Below are 22373 nucleotides of genomic sequence, written 5' to 3'. Positions count from 1 at the left end.
ATCTTTTTATTCAATGCAAGTGTCTTTTTCATAAGGTGGGTGTCGCTCATTCAATATGGCTTTAGTCATAAAATTCTCATGAATTTGTCAAATAGTGGTAGAATTTGAAGCTTTTAACACTGCCAATATGTCCAAAACACCCAAACACCTAAAAAATGGATGTCTACTTACTTGATTGTAATATCTGGAGAGAAAGAAAATGACAAAAATTTCTCGTAAAACGAGCTTTAGCATAATGTCTTGAGATCAAGGCTTGTCGGAGCGAATTATGATGTCTCTTTGGAATGTTGGTACTTTGTTTAAAACTCTCTCTCTCTCTCTCTCTCTCTCTCTCTCTCTCTCCCCAATATTAGGTTGTGTGTTCGACACTCTCTGTGACGAATCTGTAATAACTCTTGGGATTGTCTTTAGGGTCAAGGCTTGCCAAAAACATTTTTCATGATCGAAGGGAATAACCAAGACTTAGTTACTGGCTAAAACTGCAAAATCTCTCTGTTGCATTCTAAGCTTGCCTTAACAAAAACCGGTAAAAATTTACAAGTTTTAGTGTAAATATTGGCAAATGCTACAATCTTGACCTAAAAGCAGGAAGAGTGCCCTTTTTTTTTTGTGCGCGAACACTGGTTAAGGAGATCAAAAGCCTCTTGTGATTCACCACGTGGCAAAGAGATGCTGGGCTCCGAATTTTTATTGAAGCCACAAAGGAAATTGAATCTTTGAGCCGTAATGGAGAATGAAGAATCAGGGACAATGCTGGAGTCCGAATCACAGTTACAATCTTGGAATACCTAAAGCAAATGCCCTCATTCCTTATATTTAAGCAGGGGCAGAGCAAGGGAGCAAGCAGAACATCAAAAGTTTACCACTTCCTGAATTCTGAGAGGGCCTCTTTTCTTCTATTGACTGCAACTTCCCTGCATTAGCCTGAGATCAATGGCCAGTGTATCAAATGCAGAGCACTCTGTCATGAGCGCCGGCGCTGCAAATGCTCGCGCCGCAGAAACAGAAGACGCGGTAAAGAGCACAAATATGGCCATAGCCAATCAGGCGCTGATGCCAGGCGCATCCAGCATGGCACTTATTCCAACCTCTACAACATCCGCCACAGTCAAGGCGGCAAGCGTGAATTCGCCTTCGTCGACCACCGCCCCCGCCCCTGTGCAGCCAACAGACATCCCTGAAGCAGAGGAGGCATGGCCTTTTGTGACCAGGGCGTTGATGGTGGCGGTGATGGGCAGCCAGGCTCCCGGGACCGCCGCCATCACCCTTCTCACCGTCTTCCGCCCCTTGGTGGACGGCTGGGCCGCGGCTCGCAAAGAGAGCAAGCGCTGGAAAGAGAGGGCTGAAGCCTACTTAGCCGAGCATCACAAGCACAAAACGGAGGTCGCCCACCAGCACGACACCCTCTATGCCCAAACGCAGGCCCTAAAACGCAGCCTTGCCGAGAGCGAAGCCCAACTGCGAGAGATCGAATCCCACCACTCCACCCTTCGCTCCTCTGCATCATCGCTGGAGAAGAAGCTCGCCGAGGCCGAGGCCGCCACCCTCGCTGCCAAGCAGGCCCATGCCCTGGAGGCCCAGGAGAGAAAGAAGCAGGAGGAAGCCATGCGCAAGAGCGCCCAGGAGGCCAAGGCCGCCTATGAGAAGCTCTCTCAAGAGGCTGACAGGAAGGCCAAAGCTCAAGATCTGGCAATCAGCAGCCTCCGAGATAAGGTAACTCATGACTGTGAAATTATCACAAGAAGATTTAGAAATTTTCTCATGTAGGAAAACGGAGTCTTTCTCATTGTTTTTCATACAATGCATAACATCATGAGCTTCTGCTCGAGAGGCACCGCATACCTAGCTAGGTATGTGGCGCCTCCCTCACAGAAATTCATGATGTTGAGGTAAGTCACAATGTGGGAAATATTGTGAGAATTTGTCCAAAACTTCTTGTGAAATCAAACTGCATGTGCAAGGGACATTCGCATGCGTGAAGTCTCATTTCTAACGGCCCACATTGCATGTTGTTGTTGCCCACAGGTGAAAGAGAATGAAGCAGCTAAAGCAAAATTAGAGGAGCAACTCGGTTCTACAACGGCCAAGAACGCTTCCCTTGAGGAGGCTCTAGCACAAAAAAACCAAGAAGTTACTACCTTGCAAAATCGAGTTACAGAGCTCAATGCCCGTAATCAAGCCCTTGAGCGCTTATACCAGAGGATACCCACTAGAAGATATTTATGACAATCCTTGTTTCGTTGTATCTCGAGTATGCATGAGATCATGATCATGTACATTGATAATCAATGAAAGGGTAGAAGCTTGCACATACATTCGATTAAATAGTTGTTTGATTGGATGTTGTTATGTATTATTTGCTATTAAAGGTAACAAGAGTACCTGTGTGTGTGCACGCGCAAACGCCTTTTTAGAGTTCTTATCAGAGATACAATGTGGGATAGCATGTTATTGGGTCACCCGCTAACCGACAAGAGCCAATCATTAGATCTCGTGTCGATTAAGACTTGGCCGAACACGCAACGGTTAGTCTCAAGACTAAAGAACACAGGGTCTTGAATGAAGACCACGTTATGGGATCCACAGAGAGAACTCCACGCACAAAACCAAAGGTGCGCGACGCTGTTCGATTTTTTAAAAAGTAAACTTGGACAAATTTAGTAAATTCAAACATCTAGGCTTTAAACTCGGACAAGCATAAGTATATGTGAACACGCCTACTTTTCAATGAAATCCATACGCGTGCCTGGTTAGAGCACGAAGGTGCCACAACACTCGTCTGAGTTCAAGTTTGAGGCTTGTCACTTGCCGCCAAACTTTTTGTCGCCGTCGTTTGTCCTCGAGATGCCCGCCCTCAATCCCTCGCCGTCAATCCCATGGTTGGGGGGTCATTTAAGACCCCGTGCCATTTAGTCATGAGGAACGGTTACCCTTCACAGTTGTGCAAATGTACAATCGATGTATTTCTTCTTTGTGAAATGAGGGTCAAGGATACTCCACATAGAGTAATAAGCAATCATTCATCTTTTAATAAAGCGGACGTTTGAGATCCTCCATGCTTTTTTCTAAATTGCTTGCATTGACTCACTCTCAACAAACTCATGCGGCATGCCTTTTTGGCCCGGAGCCTATGTAAGGACACCCCACATGCACCACTCCCAAAAAATCATGTGGAAAGCATGAAGTGGTCCAACAATACTACTTCAATAAATGCGCTTTGAGGTTGCATGTCTAATTTCTCCACCACACCTTGTTGGTTATGTCGCATGTGTAGAAGGAGTAGCTGATGGATGTGCTCACCCTTGGTAGAAAGGGAGGTGACCTTGGTTAATGTGGGTGATGGACCATGGGAAAATAACAAAGGCAAACCGAGGAAGCTGTGAACTTTTTTTGTTGACTGCAACATGACAACACCTTTTCATGTGCAATCATTTGCCCTAAAAAACACAATGATGAGCTTTGTAGATGAAATGTTGTTGCTTGAAATGCATTGAGTGTAGGACATGCAAGAAAACGTGGCTTTCACAAGGAAGCTTTGTGATACTTTTGCCAGATACGTAGGGAAGGCCTCTCCCCAGATGCAATCACCTATGCTTGCACCTTGAAGGCTTGTGGACTTATGCAAGATGTTGACATGGGTGAGAGAAATCACGATGTCATTGCTAGTCATAGGATATTAAAAATATTTGTTGTTCTTATTGGTGCTTTGCTTGATATTTATCCCAAATGAGATAATTCCGTCACAAAACTATCTCTAGGATGGCCTCTCATATTAATTGCAAGATATGTGCAACATGGTTGTGGCAATGAAGCTTTGGCTAGTGGATTTAACCACGTGCAAGGGAAGGCCTTTCTCCAAATGCAAGGTTCACCTGCGACCTTACAGAAGTCCTTCACATGGGTGAGATAATTTACAATGAGGTTGCTACACTGTGAATTTGAAGATACATATTCTACTTGGCATTTCATTGAGCAGTTGATATATTTGCTAAATGTGGTGCTCTGTAGACAAAATAAAAGAAAGCTCTTCATGAGTTCTTTGAGTATAATGTTGACTCTTGAAGCATGTCGATTGCAAGACATGCCCAACGTGGTTGAGTCAAGGAAGCTTTGGGCTCTTCCAACAACGAAATTCAAAGCGAGGGTTTCTTGCTACACTAAGTCTCTTGGAGTGCTCTTGTATAAGTATATACCCAACAAGGGCTAGTCAAGGAAGCTCTTGTTGAGGATAAAGGCCTTTAGGCCAATACTATCATAGACTAACCGCTCACTAACTTATTGATAATGAAGAACAATAAGGAGTTCAGTCATAGTGTGAGAAGAAGCTCCACCAAAACCTATGTCTCTGTCTCTCTTCTCCCAAAACCCTAATCTCTCATCCCTTACATCCCTTCCACATTGCACACTCATCAACATCTGGTATCAGAGCTGAAGTGAAGGCCTTACATCATTACAACATGGTGGCGGAGAATGCGGTGAAGGTGCAAAGTTTCAAGCTCTATTTTGCAACAGAGATTTGATTGAGTAAAAAGACCATTTTCATTTTGGATCCCTAGTTGCTTCTAGGGAACATCGTGGTCTACAACTTTTAGTCACATGTGCAAGAGCACCCAAGAGGCCAAGGCCACCTATGAGAAGCTCTCTCAAGAGGCTAACAGGACGGTCAAAGCTCAAGATCCGACAATCAACAACCTCCGAGATAAGGCAATTTGTGACTGTGAAAAAAAATATCAACAATGCATGTATAAGGCATATTGTGCTACCCAAACAAAACATGCACATGCGTGAAGTCTCATTTATAACGGCCACATTGCATGTTGTTGTTGCCCATAGGTGAAAGAGCATGAAGCGGCTTTAGCAAAATTAGAGGAGCAACTCGATTCTAGAATAGTCAAGAACGCTTCATCCAAGAATGACCAACAATCTTTGAAAGGGTCTCTTTGAGAATTTTGGTACTAAGTTGAATTTCTCTTTGGCCTATCACCCACAAATGGATGGCCAAAGTGATACAGCAAATTCAACTATCATTGATCTACTTAAAAACTATGTCACAGAAGTAGATCAAAGAGATCAATGGAAAAAGATCTTACCCCTAGTAGAGTATGCGCACAATAACACTGTCCATACGGCCTATCACCCACAAATGGATGGCCAAAGTGATACAGCAAATTCAACTATCATTGATCTACTTAAAGACTATGTCACAGAAGTAGATCAAAGAGATCAATGGGAAAAGGTCTTACCCCTAGTAGAGTATGCGCACAATAACACTGTCCATACTTCTACAGGAAAGGCACCCTTTGAAGTAATCGAAGGAAGACCCAAGCTCCCATTGATAGTCAAGACACTTGGGAAGATATTTGATGACGATGAGTATAGTAGAGATCTTAAAGAATATTTTCAAAAGATCAAAGAAATTATATCCATCACGCAACAAAAGACAAAGTCTACTACTGATAAACATAGATGCTCCTTTATCTTCAAAGAAAATGATTGGGTACTGCTCAAGTTTCCAAAAGTATTCCTAAGTCACACTATGCGCAAGGGAACACAAGGTTACCCAATGGGTCACTATAAATATTATGCTCAGATTATGCTAAGTTAGCAAAAAGATATTATGGCCCATTTCAAATTCTTAAGCCTATCAATGAAAAATTTTATAAATTAATGTTACCAAGTACCTGGCTTATTCATAATGCATTTCATGTAAGCCTATCAATGAAACATTATATAAGTTAAAGTTAGCAAGTACCTGACTCATTCATAATGCCTTTTAGGTGAGCCTCTTGAAGAATCACCTAAGTTTGAGGTTCAAGAAGAGATTTCTAGAGAGCATCCTACAATATGAAGACAAGGTTTTAAGAAGTGGTAAGACTATCTGGACGATATTTTGTCGAGTTTAAGGACTATCCTTTTGAAGATACATGGTGGATGTAAGACATCCAGCTAATGAAAACCTTGCAAATACTTACAATGAATCCTATCAAGGTAAGAATTGGGTATGAATAAGTATATTTTATTTTTTGTAAATTGTTTTGACTCAATTTTGTTTTTATGTTCATAAGTTTTAAGTGTATGCATACTATGAATCAAGCTTGCGGTAGCTTAGTCTCTCAAGCATCTAGTAGATATTGTCAATCTACTATGAAAGATGATTAGGGATGAGTAAAGACATGCTTGCAATAGCTAAGGCTTCCAAGAACCAAGTGGAGTTAGTCACCACTAAGGAAGGATGTTGACAGGTAAAAATGGATCCTCTACTCAAAGCAACAACACTAGCTATGACTTTATTTTCCCTACCCCATAGTCAAGGACGACTATGATTTCAAGGGAGAGGTAATGTCATGAATATTGATTTCTAACCTTCTAAAAGTATTTTCCATTTTAATTTGGCCTCTTAAATCTAGGAAAAATAGAAAGAGAACAAGTGAAATTGATTAAGTTCTCATGGACCAACCGGTCTCAAGGCTTGGGACCAAAAGGGGAAGATCCATAAAAGATAAAGGGTAATTGCTAACTAGTTACCTCTGCCATAGTTACATGTCAAGGAAGGATAAATGTATCATGGGAAGTCTTGATCAAACGTACATGACAAAGAAGATGACTGAGAGAAATTATAAGAGCCTAAAAATAGAAAATGATTGTGTTAAGCGCAAGTTATTAGTAACTCTTTAGGCTCCAAGCGTAAAGTATAGGAAGCCTTAGGCTGAAATTCTAATTTGCCACAAATTGTCTAAATTTAGCAGGTTTTGGGAGCAACTTGGCGGCACCTTCAAGCATTGTACTAAGGTTTCACACAGGAGGTGAAATTTTTAAAGTCCAAAGGGTGAGTTTCATTTTTAACCAAAGTTTATCCTAATTTGGTAGGTCCTAAATTAGCAAGTGGACTATAGCCTTGAGTCACCTTCATAAGGCACCAAGGTTTGTTCAAAGGTCTTGCACCCAGGCTAATTAATAAAAGGATAAGTTTATGGTTTTTATTAAATGAAAGTAAAAATCTAGAAAGTAAGGTTAGATCAGCCCTTCCTCGTTTAATAAGTTGACTCTAGTGCTTCTCTAATAAGCTTCGCTAGGCCACATATCCAAGGTACCACATACTTGCTTGGTGTGAACCCAACAAGTTTCTGTAGTGTCTATACTTGCCAAGAAGAGTCCAAAGAGGGGGCGGGGGGGGGGGGGGGGGGGGGGGGGGGGGCAACCTCTTCATGCATAGAAATCTAGGACAAGTGTAAGAACATGCTTGAGTGTTCACACCTCATTGGCATTCCAATTGAAGACTAGTTCCACATTTGCATAAGCATATAAGGAGGGGGTCGTGGGAAATTTTGGCTCTCTTGCTCCTCTCACTCTCTCTCTCAAGTGTCCAAGTTGGCAAGGCAAGCTCTCACTCTCCCCCTCTCTCATGAGAGCTCTAGAGACAGCAGACTCTATGCTCAAGCTCTTTGCTATGGATGCAAATCCAAGTCAATGAAAGTTTATTCTTCTCCATCTCTACTATTCTATTATATTAATCTATTGCTAAGAATTTTCCCATGAGAAAGCGTACACGGAGTATCAATTATATTGCTTGAAAAAAATTCTTTTCACCCTCATCTTCCTCTTTCCCCGCAGTTCCTTTCTCCCCATTAGGGTATTTAGGGGTTGGGAAGGAGGGTTATACCATATTATCTTGAACAACACCATCTTCTTGATCCAAAAAATGCTATGCAAAATCACAATTATTTATTGTAACAAAGCTCTCCTTTGAAAGAACTATTCTACAATTCCTTTTGGAGGGGTTTTCGGCTTCAAGAAAATCCGGTCCTCATCAAGTTGTCAATCTTAATTGGGTATTCTCTTTGAATTATGTACATGATTTTAACGTTTTCAATGTGTAAATGTATAAATAAATTAGACCAACACAACCCATAGTCTCCTCTCTATTTGTCTCTTAAGGAAAACTCTCTCCTTGCATAGTTAAATTCCACTCAATCTAAAAGTAAGTATTAGATTTCTAACGCACATGCGAGTGTCCACCTCAACAGGGCAAGAGTCTTTTAGTGAAAATCAAGAACTAAGGGAACCATTTGAAAGTTCATCAGAGGATTCCAGAGAAGTAAGGGAGTTAGATCTATTGGTCATCCGCCGAATGTTCTAACGGACCAAGGGAACCATATGCAAGTTCATCAAAGGATTTTGGAGAAGAAAGGGAATCAAATAATGGTGCATTTGACAGTTTTGACAAAGGATGGGAATCATGCTATGCTTAATCGAATAATTTTAACGATTCAAATTAAGATGCTAGTGGAAAGGGGAGGCGAACAAGGCTACCAATAGGCCATAGGACACAAGAAAAGAGTGGAAAGGTAAGCTAGGTTCACCGGATAATTTGGTCAAGGGTAATTTTTGGCCCTTGATGCAAAGTGGGTGGAGAAGGAGAACATCACAAATTCTCTTTAAAGAGAGCTATACCTTGAAGATTTTGGATTATTATAAGTGTCTATGCAAAAACTCAGCAATCTCATCAATATACATTTCAAAACAATCCCACATCAAGATGGATCGAAAGATGCATCAAATCAACCCCGGAGGTTCTTCATTTCAAGGAGTTACCATGACATTCCCCATTGACTCGGTACTATTAGCATTGAGGTATTGCATTTATGTAAATTCTAATTAAGAAGCGAAGTAAAAGTAAGAAAAGCAAATTCAAAAAAAGATTAGAAAGCATAGAAAGAAATTTAGAATATTCTATTTGTCTTCTACTTTCTCTCCAATATTCATACAAATCAAATGACTGACTAAAATCTAAAATTTTCTCTTCCAGAGACAGCTAGCACTACTCAGACACCAACACATACTACTCGGCGGGCGGATGGCGAGTTCACATAGTAGGACCAGGCTCCATGATATTAGTTCAATCTCTAATTGTAGAAGTATAATCTTCCCATTCTAATTAACTTTTTGTTAATTCATGCACATAGTGCCTCTTTTCAATGAGTCTAACGACGTACCTCTACAACCTCGAGACCTTCTCCGACCTCGACATCCTCTCTGTTGAGGTCCCACGTGTCTGACATACCCTCACCAAGGCCCAATGTTGAGGATCAACAATTTTTTGGAACATCCATTGGCTCCTATGGTGTCACATGTGACATCCACATGGATTGGCAGGTTGTGCCCATCGAAGGTGGATGCTTATTTTAACACCAAATAGGATAGTTGTTGGATCTTGACATGCCTTGACTATACATACTTTGGTCCTTTGTACCGATGTTCTATTTTAAATGTTTCATAACTATTGACTTGCTCTAATCTATCTTCTTGTAATGTAGAGATTAGCTAGACCTCGTCAAAAAGTATGTGACTTACTAGCTACAGCAAGAGTCTGGATCGAGATGGAATGAGAGAGTAGTACTACAATCAATGACCAAGCTTCTATGACACAGACAGGATAATTCATGATTAGTAATTATTGTGTGTGTGTGTGTGTGTGTGTGTGTGTGTGTGTGTGTGTGTGTGTGTGTGTGTGTGTGTGAGAGAGAGAGAGAGAGAGAGAGAGAGAGAGAGATGATTCAATGAAAGAAAGAGAGGGCAAGAGAGATAAATGACATAGGGAAATAAAGTGAAACAAAATGTACAGTTATGTCTGTAAAAGACCAAAATGACCTACGAAATGCTAGACTTATACAACTATCATAGGAACAATGCATCTCTCGATCTATGACAAAAACTTACCGAAATGAAATGAAATTTGAACGAAGATAGGAATAATATCTATGACATATATGGTGTGTAATTTTGAAAAGACGGGTATTAAATCAGCGACAACTGTCTCTATATATTCACCAATGTGATCTATAACGAAAAGTAAAAATATGGATACTCAAGCAAGAGTTAGCTACTACAACCACACAAAAAAATGGAACATTGTTCCATATGATGCTTAAAATTATAGACTCTTTGAAAACATCATAGAAATTGTAGATATTTAGTATTTAAAGAGCTCAAAACATCATAGAAACATAATTGTAAAAAACTGGTTGCTTGATACTTGATGAAGAGCTTGAGAAAACCTGTTCTAAAAGACAAAATCAATTCTATGTGGAGTCAAACCCCAAGTAGCCATATAAGGCTATCCACAAGACTCCCTATCAAACCCACTTGGTGTTAATAATGTTTAAATATATCAATAAAAAAAATTTAATAAGGGGAGTTATTTCTTATCAATGGATCCAAGTGCTCATTCTTTTGAATGGATCAGAGTGCTCATTCTCTTCTGTGATACTCCATTCTTTAAGGTTCAATGAAACTCAAGAAGAGATCAATGATCAATTCGATCTCTTCATTGTCCTTTATTGGTTCTTGAACCTCTTCAATTGTCAAGTATGCAAAGAGAGAGAGAGAGAGAGAGAGAGAGAGAGAGAGAGAGAGAGAGAGAGTCTCGAAAATCAATGGATGGTTGAGGCTCTCCTACAGTCTCAATGTGCAACTCTATGGCAAGATCTTCTGTTTCATCATCCATTGCATCACTGTTTCTTTCTTCTTTGTTAGAGTAGTCATCATGTGCTAATGGTGTAAAGGGATGGGAATGCATTGAAGTCAATATGTTCACGATAAGATTATCTTGGCTTACCTAATTTTAAATCCAATCTGAGTTGATGGTGTCAAACATTTGACGTTCTTAACACTAGTCCTCCAAAAAATCAGCCACTTTTGTGGCGTTTTGAGACTTTTGTAAAAAAAATTCCAACACTATGTTAGTTATCTAAATAGGAAATGGTTTCAAGGAATTATGACCAACACTCAATATGAGTTGATAAAAAATAGTACAGAGCTAAATGAAGGTCTGAATGTGTCTTTCAATTGTCATCTTCTACAACTAATTTGCGATGATGAACAATTTTTTCCTATTTTCTTTTGAAAGTAGATCAAATCATTGTTTAGTAGGCCCAAACTTCGTTGAAAAATCTCTCAATAGGTATATGATAGATGTACCAAGCTTTTCTAACCCATATACAAAAATTGCCGACATTTTTTACTTCTCCAAGTTAAGTAGTGAAGTGTAGTTTTACATTAAATTTGCTAATTTTAGAAAAGTAAATTTTTTATTTTTGATATTTTCATGTAAATTGTGTATTTAAAAACTTTTTTCATATTTTGAACCCATAATTAAGAAGTTTCATGAAATTTTGATGTCATATACAAAAGTTATGTTTCATCTATTAGAATCCTGATGTGAGCCATTTTTGTGACTTCAGCCAGTTTTGTGGCTTATTACAAGTCTAGTGTTAAGGATTCATAGGTACAACTTACCTTCATGGATTGAGAGAATTTGGAGAAGTGTATAAGAAAGCTGGCTCACAATGTACTGGAAAAAAAAGGTTCTTGTATTGTTTGTAATGGTTTTGAAGAGTCTCTGTTTTAACATAAAATATAAAAAATGCCTTAGAAGAGACTTTGAAGTCTACAGTGTCAAAAATTTGTGTATATCTATAAATTCTTATTACCCACTTGCAAACAAAAGTTCACTTCATAAATACCAACTATAGTCCCCACATAGCTAGCCTCATTATCGATAAAGTTTGTATCTCTTGTACTTGCACATGTTTGCTGCTTAAAAGATGAAACAATGCAAGATTCTTGAGTAACATGTTGTTTATAATTTTTCTCAACTCAAATATGTTGTTCATAGGTCCACATGTTGTTGTACGTGGAAACGTAAAATTATAGAACCGAGTACAAAAGCTTTAAGTGATCATATTAAAAATTCAAACAACTTTGTAATATGCATTCATAGAAGAATTATTACTTCTCTATCACAACCAAATCCAATCTCTCTCTACTCATCATTGATGTATTTCTTTCCTAGAATTTCATCTCTGATACGCTTAGATAACCATGAAAGAATGGATGGAGGTTCATCTTGGTAGATTTTCTACCTCTTTTTCTTCCTTCTTGGTTGGCTTCATGGTAATCTTTGACAAACCTTTCCATACACTGTGAGTTCTAAATAAAAAATGTGAAAATATTCAAGCGTTCTGCACTTGTGAGCTTGTGTGGAATGCCATTTCTATAGAACACTTAGTCTGACAATGTAAGAGACTCTTCTATTGTCCATCTATGATGAGCAGCTTTGTCGACACACTCAAGTCACTCTAAAAGGTAGTACATGCACTCTCCAAGCACCAATTTCTCGGCCATTGAACCCTCTGGTTAAAAAGTCATGTATAGTCCATGCTAAAATACCACAAACTCTTAATCTTCTTTCATTTTCTGGCTTTGACATATCAAGTAGGTCTATGACTCTTCACAACTCTTGGAGGTTGTCAATTAGAGGTTCCAAATATATATTAAAAACTTGAAATTTTCTTGAAATTATGAGAGACAAAATTAAATGCTCTTTTTTGAAGCAAATAAAGAGTGGCAAATTGTAGTTGACTAGAACTACTGGCCAAGTAGACTATCTACTTGAGCGCATGCAGAATGGATTCACACCATCTAAGCCAACATCCATCTTAATATATTGTGGTTCTTCTTCAAACTGTGGCCATTTTGTATTGATATAATGTTTGAAAGAAAGACAATCCAAGGAAATTCTCATAATCCATTTGTACTTGCATTCTTTGCTTCCTAGTCCATAAGTCTTGCTAAATCTGGGGTTCAAAATATGTATTGTATCCGGGGTGCCAATGAAAAATGTCAAAGCACCTTACGAGGGATATTTTTGCTTGTATCTTTATAATGAGATGTTTTACATTTTTTTGTTTATTTTTATACTCACCTCTATACAAAAGGACATGCATGTCTGGTGTTGTGATCAAGTGCAAGTTTTCTGAATATTTTTTTACCTCATCTCTTGATGTAGGAAGGACGTTATTTGATGGTAATTTTTTTTGAGATAGTACAGTGGAACATTTTGGGCAAACACCGCATATAGATTAGGTATTGGAACAATAAAAAGTAATTCAATTAATATTGACAATTGAGAAGGCACTTACTTTGATAGTGCCAAAAGGGATGCATTAATTTAAGCATAACAATTTTGGAGGTTTAGAATAAGCAAAGTCGTGCTTAATCATGACAAATTTGAGTCTTCATAGATTTGCTCAAGTGATTTTTCTCTAAGAAAACGTTTTTTATTATATACTTCACTTTCTTGGTATCGATTATGAATAAAACCATCCATGTCATCATTATCATTGAAAACATCATTTTCCTATCAAAATGCAAACCATATAGTGTTTTTGATATATCATAACTGTTTGGATCACTCTTACAAAAGAGTTTCATGCACTCATTTGACATACGTGAGGTACCATGAGAAGGTAGATGCACGTCGTTTTCAACATCATAATATAGAATCTATCACAAAGACATGATTATAAGCATTTAATACACAAAAAATCAAATTTAATATTTTGTAATTAATTTCAAAAAATTGATACATAATCCAAAAGTGCACATTTTATATTTACAATTTTACATATTCAATCTAGAGGTGGAGATGCTCTTTTTGACCTACAAAATTTGTAGTTCACTAATACTTCACCACCGACACGTAATGATATAATGGCATTGACTAGAATGTATCTTGGAGCGTCTCTGCTCATGCATTGTGATTCATGCTCATCTTCACATTCCACAAATGTGCAATTGGTCCTTGCATTCCTTCCTCATCTACTATTAATTAGACTGGCTATGTTTCCATCTACATAAAGTCTTTGGCTTTTTGCATGGGCAATGCCTCTATCTTAAAAGGAGGTTATATTAAGACACAAGCCATAAGTGGTCATGCTGTGGATGTAGCACTCCAACTGATGTCAAAGGCCCCATCTATTTATGGGTCCACAAAATCACATAAGGGTAACCTCTAAATGTGGTGGGACTTGTAGATTTTTTGTAATTAATAGGCCACGCCCTCCATCCGAAAGGCTAGAAGGAAGCATCGCAAAAGCTAAAAACCTCTCCATCTCTAGGAATAGATCTTTCATGTCATTCCTCCTCTTTTGTCTCCTTATTCCTACACGCTATCCTCTTCCTATGCACGCAACCCCCCCCCCCCCCCCCCCCCCAAAATCAGTCACGGAGTCGTGGACTGACGTGGCATGGGAGATGTGGTAGCATGGCTCAATGGGGTTTGTTGTTTCATCTACGAGCTGGACCAAAAAGGTCACCCACTGAGAAATTTATCCTTCTTGTCTGATGTCATCCAATCTTTGCTTTTGCCCGCTATGAGCTGGTATTGCCTCCTTTGCTGCTTAGCGCCATACTCCTCCTCTTCCCCTTCCCTTATTCCTCCTCTTTCGTCTCCTTATTCCTACACGCTATACTCTTCCTATGCACACGCCTCACTTTTTTCCCCCCATCAATCAAGGCTTCATGATTGACGTGGCATGGGAAAAGGGTTGATGATGTGGCAGCATGGCTCAATGGGGTTTGTCATTTCAATTAAGAGCTAGACCAGAAAGGGTCGCCCTCACCCACTGAGCAATTTCTCCTTCTTGCCTAACGTCATCCAAGCTCTACTTTTGTTGCTACGAGTTGGTCTTGCCTCCTTTACTGATTAGCGTCATACTCCTCCTCTATTTTCTTCTCTCTTCACACTTAAACCCCCTTTGGGGTGGCCACTTCCTAATAAGCAACCATACCCCTTGCTCAATTGGACGACCACAATAAGGTCAATTTCCCTCAAGGTGCAAGCACAGGTGATAAAATTTGGCGGAAGGCCTTCCCTTTGCATTGGGTTAAAAGAGCCAAATCTTCTTGGATATAGCCATAATGGGCACATTCAACAATCAATGTGTTCCAATAGATGACATTTTGAACCGAAAGCTCATCGAGAACTTTGTGTGCTTTTGTAAGGACACCACATTTCACATACATCTTGACCAAAGGATTTCCAAGCACAACTCCAACAACCTTTTATGAAATCTCTAACCCATGTGAAGGTCTTGCATAAGGCCACATGCCTTCAAGTTGCAAGGATAGACGAATGCATCAAAGAAATTCTTTCTCTTCTCATCCGGTTAAAACAAAGCTTCCCTACCATTGCTATATTGTGCATAATCTCTGAATCAATGCACTCCATGATGTGACAATTTTTTGGGTAGTTAGCGCCTCCAGCACTTATTAATCAAACACTTATAAAAACACAAGGCACATAAAATATTGGATAAAAAGGAAAACAAATGACAAAATATCTTATAACTCTAGCTAACTATTTATACTAAAACCTTGTGTACAACAATGGAGGAGATGACATCTAAAACCTCTTAAAAGACAATTCAATGAAGATCCACCCACTTAATTGATCCTTATAACCTACTTGAACCATAAAGTAATTGTTGGTTGCTTTAAGATACTATATGGTTCCATTGAATTAGCTATTGTTTGATGTCTATTGGTTAGCAAGCCACTTCGAGGTAATGCCATTTTTGGCTTGTGGTGTTTACTATTGTTTTAGGACCTATACTCTTTGTCTACATGGTGTATAATTTATGAGGATTTATAGAGTTGCATATCAAGTAATATTACAATAGTAATTTATAGAAGTGTTGATAGTTTATAGGAGTGTTGTAGTTTGATTAGCCAATAAATAGCCTTTGCTATTATAAAAAATGGATGCATGAGTGTGTGTGTGTGTGTGTGTGTGTGTGTGTGCATGCGCGTGCGCGAAAGGGGGTGTTCACATACTACATTGTTCTTTACAAAGGAAGATATGTAGTTGTTAACATGCCATTGAGAATTTTCGCTGACCATATTTTGAAGTAATTGTACCCCAAAGATGCCTGCTAACCTAACTCTATTCACTTATGTGTTGGGCTAGGTAATTGACATATATGATGCATTGTGTGTGAATTGTAGGGGGCTCTGTTAATGGCATGGATAGACTCATTGTGGCCTTATTTCTCTACTTGTCATTCTGTGAAGAAAAAGAGACATTTGTAAAAAAGATTGTTTTCATAATTTGTTTTCAATTGTAGCTTGAACTTAGACACAATACAACCCCAAGTCATTACTACACTCAAACTTTGTCTATATCAACATAGCCTAGCATAATGCTCACAACTCTCCCCATTGCTACCCTAGCCCAATCACTCTTGTTAAGATCCATTATAACATCATCTTTAACCTTATAAAATTCTACGCTTGAGGATCCAAAATACTACGGGGGTAACCATGTGTAAAAATTTATATGGAGCTTGGTCTACTAACATATCTAGGTGAACATGAGATTGAGAGTGAGGAAAAGCAAGCATCAATAATTTTCAACATTGACTCTCTACTTTCTCTTTCCCTCTCTCCGTGTATGTGTGCACGTGTATGTGCATGCATGCATGTGTGTGTGTGTGTGTGTGTGTGTAGCTGTTTAAATCTTAATTAATAAGACATAATTGAATTTTTACATTCAAAAGACAGCTGGCCAAGGAACAATGAACTGATAAGTACAAAAATAACTCAGTATCAGAATTATTTAGGTACAATGATTGTAGGAAAGAGATCCTCTTTCAGTTAGACCAATAGTAGGAACTTCCCCGTTCTTCAGTGAGTACTTCATTTAAGTAAGGTTGCTTGCCAAAGAAAAGAAAACCCTCCAAGATAGGATAGAGTCCTTACCTGCATCCATCCAAACAAGACAACAATTCAGTTAGCCTTGGATGTGTTTTATAGGTATCAATGGACCCTACCAGTTGTTATCCATGTCCATCTTACAGATTTTATTTACTTTAGACAAGCTAGGTTATTTATTAGAACTTGCATGACAGCAGTCTTTTACTTATTACATCAAAAGATGAGTGTTACCTTCTACCTTTTATACTGAGCTGTGAAGCCCACCAAGAATCCATATATCAATTTAATCATAGTGAGATCTATTTTTTACACCATAGCTTGGTAGCTATGCTTTGCAATAGTAACCATATACTTACCTTCCTGAGTAACACTCTCAAGGTGTCATTGGTATTCCTTTACACACCGAGAGGTCAAGAACAACTTAAACTGTGTAAGATACCCAATGGTATCAAAAAAGAGGTTAATGTATAATCTCCCTTTTTGCAACTAAAAATGACAGTATGACCAATCAATGGAGTATCAAAAACTCCATCTATACTAAGTAGACTCATGGATTACCAACCATAGCTTTTTTCCAAAGCCAAAAGTAACAGCTATATACTTACCTTCAGAATTCCAACTTATCACGGACTATAGTATCAAGCCTGATTAGAGTATGATGCCTTAAAGTTTCAACAGTCATGGGTACTTAAAAAACACCCCATCCCCTTATCTGATATGAAATCCCAACAGTGATAAGCCCAAGTGTGGCAACCAGTTTTATAAAAAAAACCAACAGTTTCCGAATCCTGTCAGTCAAGCTCCCTCCCCCCTTGAATATTGAATATCCAAGAGAAAGGTTACGACCAGGGCAACCCATAAGCTAACACATCAGTATCGACATTTTACTAGGTAGGTAAGATAACCAGTTATTGAAAATAATAACCCTTAGCTGCTAGCACAGAGCCTGCTAGAAACATTCAATCCTTGCCAGTGTTCGACAGAGGTCATTTACCAAATGCAAAACAAGGTCAAGACCCAAGCCAACTATGGAATGGCTTAACACAGTTTATATTTTTTAAAAACAGCCCTTATCGGCTAGTTCAAAGCAACACTTTACTTGGCACCCCTGCAGTGGCAAACTGCCAGGTGGTTATGATAACAATTAGTGAAATCAACAACCCTTAGCTGCAAGCACAGAGCCCATACCTACTTGCAAGAGGAACCTCAGTCTGCGCCAGTGTTTCAACAGAAACAACTACCAACACGAGGTCTCAAGACCCCAGCTAGTCATGCACAACAGTTTGTTTAAAGAAGATCATTTTTAAAATGTAACAAGCAACCCTCAGCGCTTTAAGTACGACCACCTGCAACAAATTTCTGCTTAGTTCATGCAAGTCTTCAACACAGACCATCTCCCCTGTAAATGCAAATGGAGGTCTCAAGACCTAAGCCATCCATGCCATGGTGCAACTGTTTTATGATTATGACCAATATATAATGTAAAACAAACGGCTCCAATCTCAACCATGCATAGCATTACAAAGAACAAACCAAAAACCAGAATTAGCAGTAAGGTAGAATATAACACCTGTGTTGCTTGAGCTGCAAGCCCATTTCTTTAGCAAGTTTAGGCAGTGACGAAAATAAGCAGAAACAACCTAATCCAAGGCTAAGTGAGGGCCAAGGTGTGCCCTCACCTCTGTTTAAATAGGTAGGTGTGCACACTTCCAGATAGGTGGAGATGAATGCGCCTGGCCACCCCTTACTGTGAGAATCCCACACTCGGCCCGCGATTGCCATCGCCTGGGAGGTCCATAGTCAGAGAGTAGAAGAGAGTAGACAGGGCCGCCTTCCCTATATAATGATACCAGTAAGTTCACGCTTCGATTATGCAAGGGATTTGCCCCACGTTTTTATAATGACAGAGCAAAGAAAGCTCTATAATCCCAATAGGGGGAAAGACCCAAGTGGGGGGAGAAAATAGCAAGCAAAAACCAATATTTTAGTGTGTGTGTGTGTGTGTGTGTGTGTGTGTGTGTGTGTGTGTGTGTGTGTGTGTGTGTGTGTGTGTGTGTGTGTGTGTGTGTGTGTGTGAGAGAGAGAGAGAGAGAGAGAGAGACAAGGAAATGCAAACTTGTGGACCTTACAAAATGGGAGATAGAATTATAACTTGGTGGGTGGGACCAAAATGAACCAAATTTCATAAATTTAAGGCTAAATGGGATTGCAAGAAGGAATTTGGAGGATCCTAGAATCATTTCATCACCTCAACATAGCAAAATGAAGTAGGAGATCCATGTCTTTGGAGCATGAATTTTCATACCTACCAAGAAAAAATTGTCCTTAAAAGTGATGACACATCATTCATTGTCATCTCCATAGCCTCACTAATGTTTTGGCGATGAATGATGATCTGAGAGCGTGACGTTGAATCATGATACCCTCAAACATACTGATGATTGATGACTTCAAACAACAAGCTTAATAGTAAGTTATGACTAATTATAACAATCTTAATTATCACATTTCCATCAATTTCTAAAGCATGTTACTCTCTAAGAGATGATCTATTGAACTCACCCATAGATGTGTATCTCCTCATTTGCACCTTGCACCTCAGCATTGATTTAGCTTGGCTCCCACTCCCTTTGATATGAGACATGGCATTAGGGCATTTAGGAAGTGTTCTCCATGGTTGCACACTACCTACGCCACATTTTCGTTGAAAAAACTTCACACTGGGAAAGCCTAAGATACTTAGGAAAATTCAAAGAAATCCCATAAAAATACATCTCAAAGAACAAATTGCTACAAACCGAAACGTCGCGAGCCCTGCAAAATAGCAAAAACAATATACTCCAAGCCATGAAACAAACAAATCTGCATACCTCGAATCACACAAAGCATAATCCAAGTTGTACACGAGCAGAGAGAGGAAGAGAGCGTGATAGAACGAGAGAGCACGTGCAGGCACACCTCCTAGAGCGGAGTGCTACGCCGACACGACGAGAGAGAAGAGGGGAGAGGAGAGAAGAATTACACAGACACTCGGTGCAATCTCCCCCCGTGCAAGAGTGACCATTTCCCTCTTGCACGTATTTGTTTTATAGATTTCTTGAATGGTCAAATTGGTTACAAACTGGCCGGCCGATCATAAATGGCCAAAGCTCATAAAGAGCACTTGAATAATAAAATGTACATAAAATATGATATCCTTTTGCAATAGCCTAGCTCGGTCAAGCCTTTTTCACCTATCACAGCTGGAACAAATAATAAGATATCAATTCCATAACATACCTCTCCGTTGGAAAGCAACTGTCCTCAGTTGCGAAGATAAAAATCTGCAACTTTCCGTAGTTGCGAAGATAAAAATCTGCAAGTAGTACTTGTCAAAAACAATGATTAGAAATCTGTAGAAAATAGTAAAAGAAAATCCATAAAATTAGACAACATTGCTTATGCCTGCCGTCATCCGCATACTACCTATTCTAGTGTCCCATACCACTAGAATAAGCAGTATATGACATACCCTGATGAATCAGGATATCATTGGTCATACTCATCATCAATCTCATAATGTCAATCTCTTCACATAAACACTACCGTAAAAATCACCAGATACCAAATCCCAATCCAATTCCAATTCCACAATATAAATCCAAATCCAAAATATCTTTCATTTTCTATACTTGGGTAACAAAATCATACCAGTTACAGTGGTGGCCAGCCACTGCAGCATGATTTTGTCATCGGTGTTGCCTCAACCGGCGAGTCTACACCAATAAGGCGTGCTTCCTAAATCGGCGAATCTGCACTAATGCTGCCTATATCGGCGGATTTGCATTTACCATTGTGAATAGATCTGCAATGTGTCAGTGTGCTGCCTAAATTGACGGATCTACACAGATAATTGGTGTTGCCTAAATCGGTGAATCTACACCAAGATGAGCATTTACACACTGCCTAAATCGGCGGATGTGTGCTTGTGACCAATGGACTAGACAAGACATAAAGGAGAAAATATATTTACTACGTTGTCGACATCACAGTGCAGTATATCAAAGCACTTACAAATTGTTGTTCACTATCCCAGAGCACCTTAGCTCGCCTAAGTAGCTGCATAGCTTATTGACAAATCATCTCAACAAAAACTCCTTTGAATACAATCTTCGCAGTGTCTGGGTTTTCAGCTTAAATACAATGCATTAAAAAAAGAGGATTGACATATGCGAGGTACATACCAGCAGGATCCGGAGTGGCTACCTTAGTATGCGTGTCGAGAAAGTTGTGTTGTTTTTGGGAATGGTATTAGTAAACACAACTAGGAGTTTGTCACAAGCTTGTATGACAGAGTTAGTATAGGTAAGCAGGAAATAATAAGGTTGGTAACAGGGTAGGGGGGGGTATCATAAAATCGGATAAAATATGGTTAGGATATGATTACTGTAGCTGGAAAAAAAATGAGTTTGCAAAGTAAAGAGATCACTTATCTGATGTCCTTGCATTATGGTCTAGATAGGTTTTTGTGAATCCTTAGATGAGTTAGAGAAATGTAACAACAAAACAAATAAAGATCATGATAAAAATCATTTGATTATGGTCAAGCAAGACAGATACGTTTATTTCCTTAAATTTGTGGTAAACAAACTAAACATAATGGTGTGGAGCAGCGCTAATGTACAGCAACTAGTAAAATGTAACAATGAGCTATTCGAAAAGGAGAAAACCCAGAAAATCTTCAGAGTTTGAGAAGTCTAACAAATTTTAAGCCCCTTATTAAGAATGTAGGATATTTGACAATGTTGATCGATGCAATAGAGCTGGGTCGTAATTAGATGAAGTTGCAAAAGTGGTTACCGAGCAAGCTCGCAGTAGGAGTATGAGCATAGAAAATTTTGTACTAACTTGTGCTAGCATTAACCAAGTGCATATAAAATGCTAATAGCATTGCTACGAATCACAAAGGTGTTTAAAATATTGTGCTACGTACCGACGGAATACTATAAAAATCTTCAGTAAAATAAAGTCTCTGCAAATAGTGTGATATAATCCATTGTGTTCGAAACACTTGCTACGTAAATTTGTGTTGTTACCCATCGCAAATTTGTCTCATTCGTCAATGTTCCTCACAGTGCTTTAGTTATATTTGCGGATATATTATTATCTAGCCAGATTGTAGTTGTTGATGGGGTGTATTGGCAATGTAATTGAGGGTGGCGGGGAGTAAAGGGACAGGGATACGAGCAGAGGCCAGGATACAGGTACCAAGCTATATCACAGTATGACATCGTCCAGTATACTATGAGATATGAAGCCACTTGCATTGTCTATTCAGTGAGTGAGACCACTCATTAGAGTTATGAGAGTCCTCAGGTTGTTTATGCTAGAGTGGGCCAACACGAGGAGAGACATTCACAGAGGGAGATGTTTGACTGTGTGAGAGTAGAGATTAGACATTTAGAAGAATGAGATCAAACGGAAAGAATCCGGGTGTATCTAATCCAACATATGGGTGCAAAATTAAAATGAAGTAAAGCGAATGATGTAAAAACTAAGAGCTTAAAAACATCATACTAAAAGGGTCATCATCATGGTCAATGCCTGAGAATGCTCGACAATGGGCGTTGTCGCAGAAAGTAGTACATCATTCATTGAAGAGCGTCTTCAATGTCCATTTCTGCAGTAGTGGTACGGGGAGAGCATGAAGAGGGAGAAAGGGAGAGCAAGGTGAGATGAAAGGGTACCTTACATGTCTTCAAAAGGTAAAATTACTTGTGATGCGAGTTGATACAATTTTTGTGGATCTAAACCAATGCTTGGGTACAGAAGTACAATGA

General features: G+C 39.1%; 1 protein-coding gene across 1 annotated transcript; it reads left to right on the top strand.

The window, feature by feature from the left end:
• Positions 1 to 702: 702 nt before the first annotated feature.
• On the top strand, positions 703 to 2311 carry LOC147450746 (uncharacterized). The gene is made up of 2 exons (XM_086520795.1): positions 703 to 1713; positions 2026 to 2311. The coding sequence occupies exons 1-2, from the start codon at positions 934 to 936 to the stop codon at positions 2224 to 2226; spliced, it is 981 nt and encodes a 326-aa protein (XP_086376921.1). The 5' UTR covers positions 703 to 933; the 3' UTR covers positions 2227 to 2311.
• The last annotated feature ends 20062 nt before the right edge of the window (positions 2312 to 22373 follow it).

Source organism: Adiantum capillus-veneris, chromosome 9 (genome assembly GCF_014529385.1).
Source record: "Adiantum capillus-veneris isolate H3 chromosome 9, ASM1452938v2, whole genome shotgun sequence".
Classification (NCBI taxonomy): Eukaryota; Viridiplantae; Streptophyta; class Polypodiopsida; order Polypodiales; family Pteridaceae; genus Adiantum; species Adiantum capillus-veneris.
The sequence above is the reverse complement of the archived record's forward strand: the minus strand, read 5'-3'. Positions and strand labels throughout refer to the sequence as shown.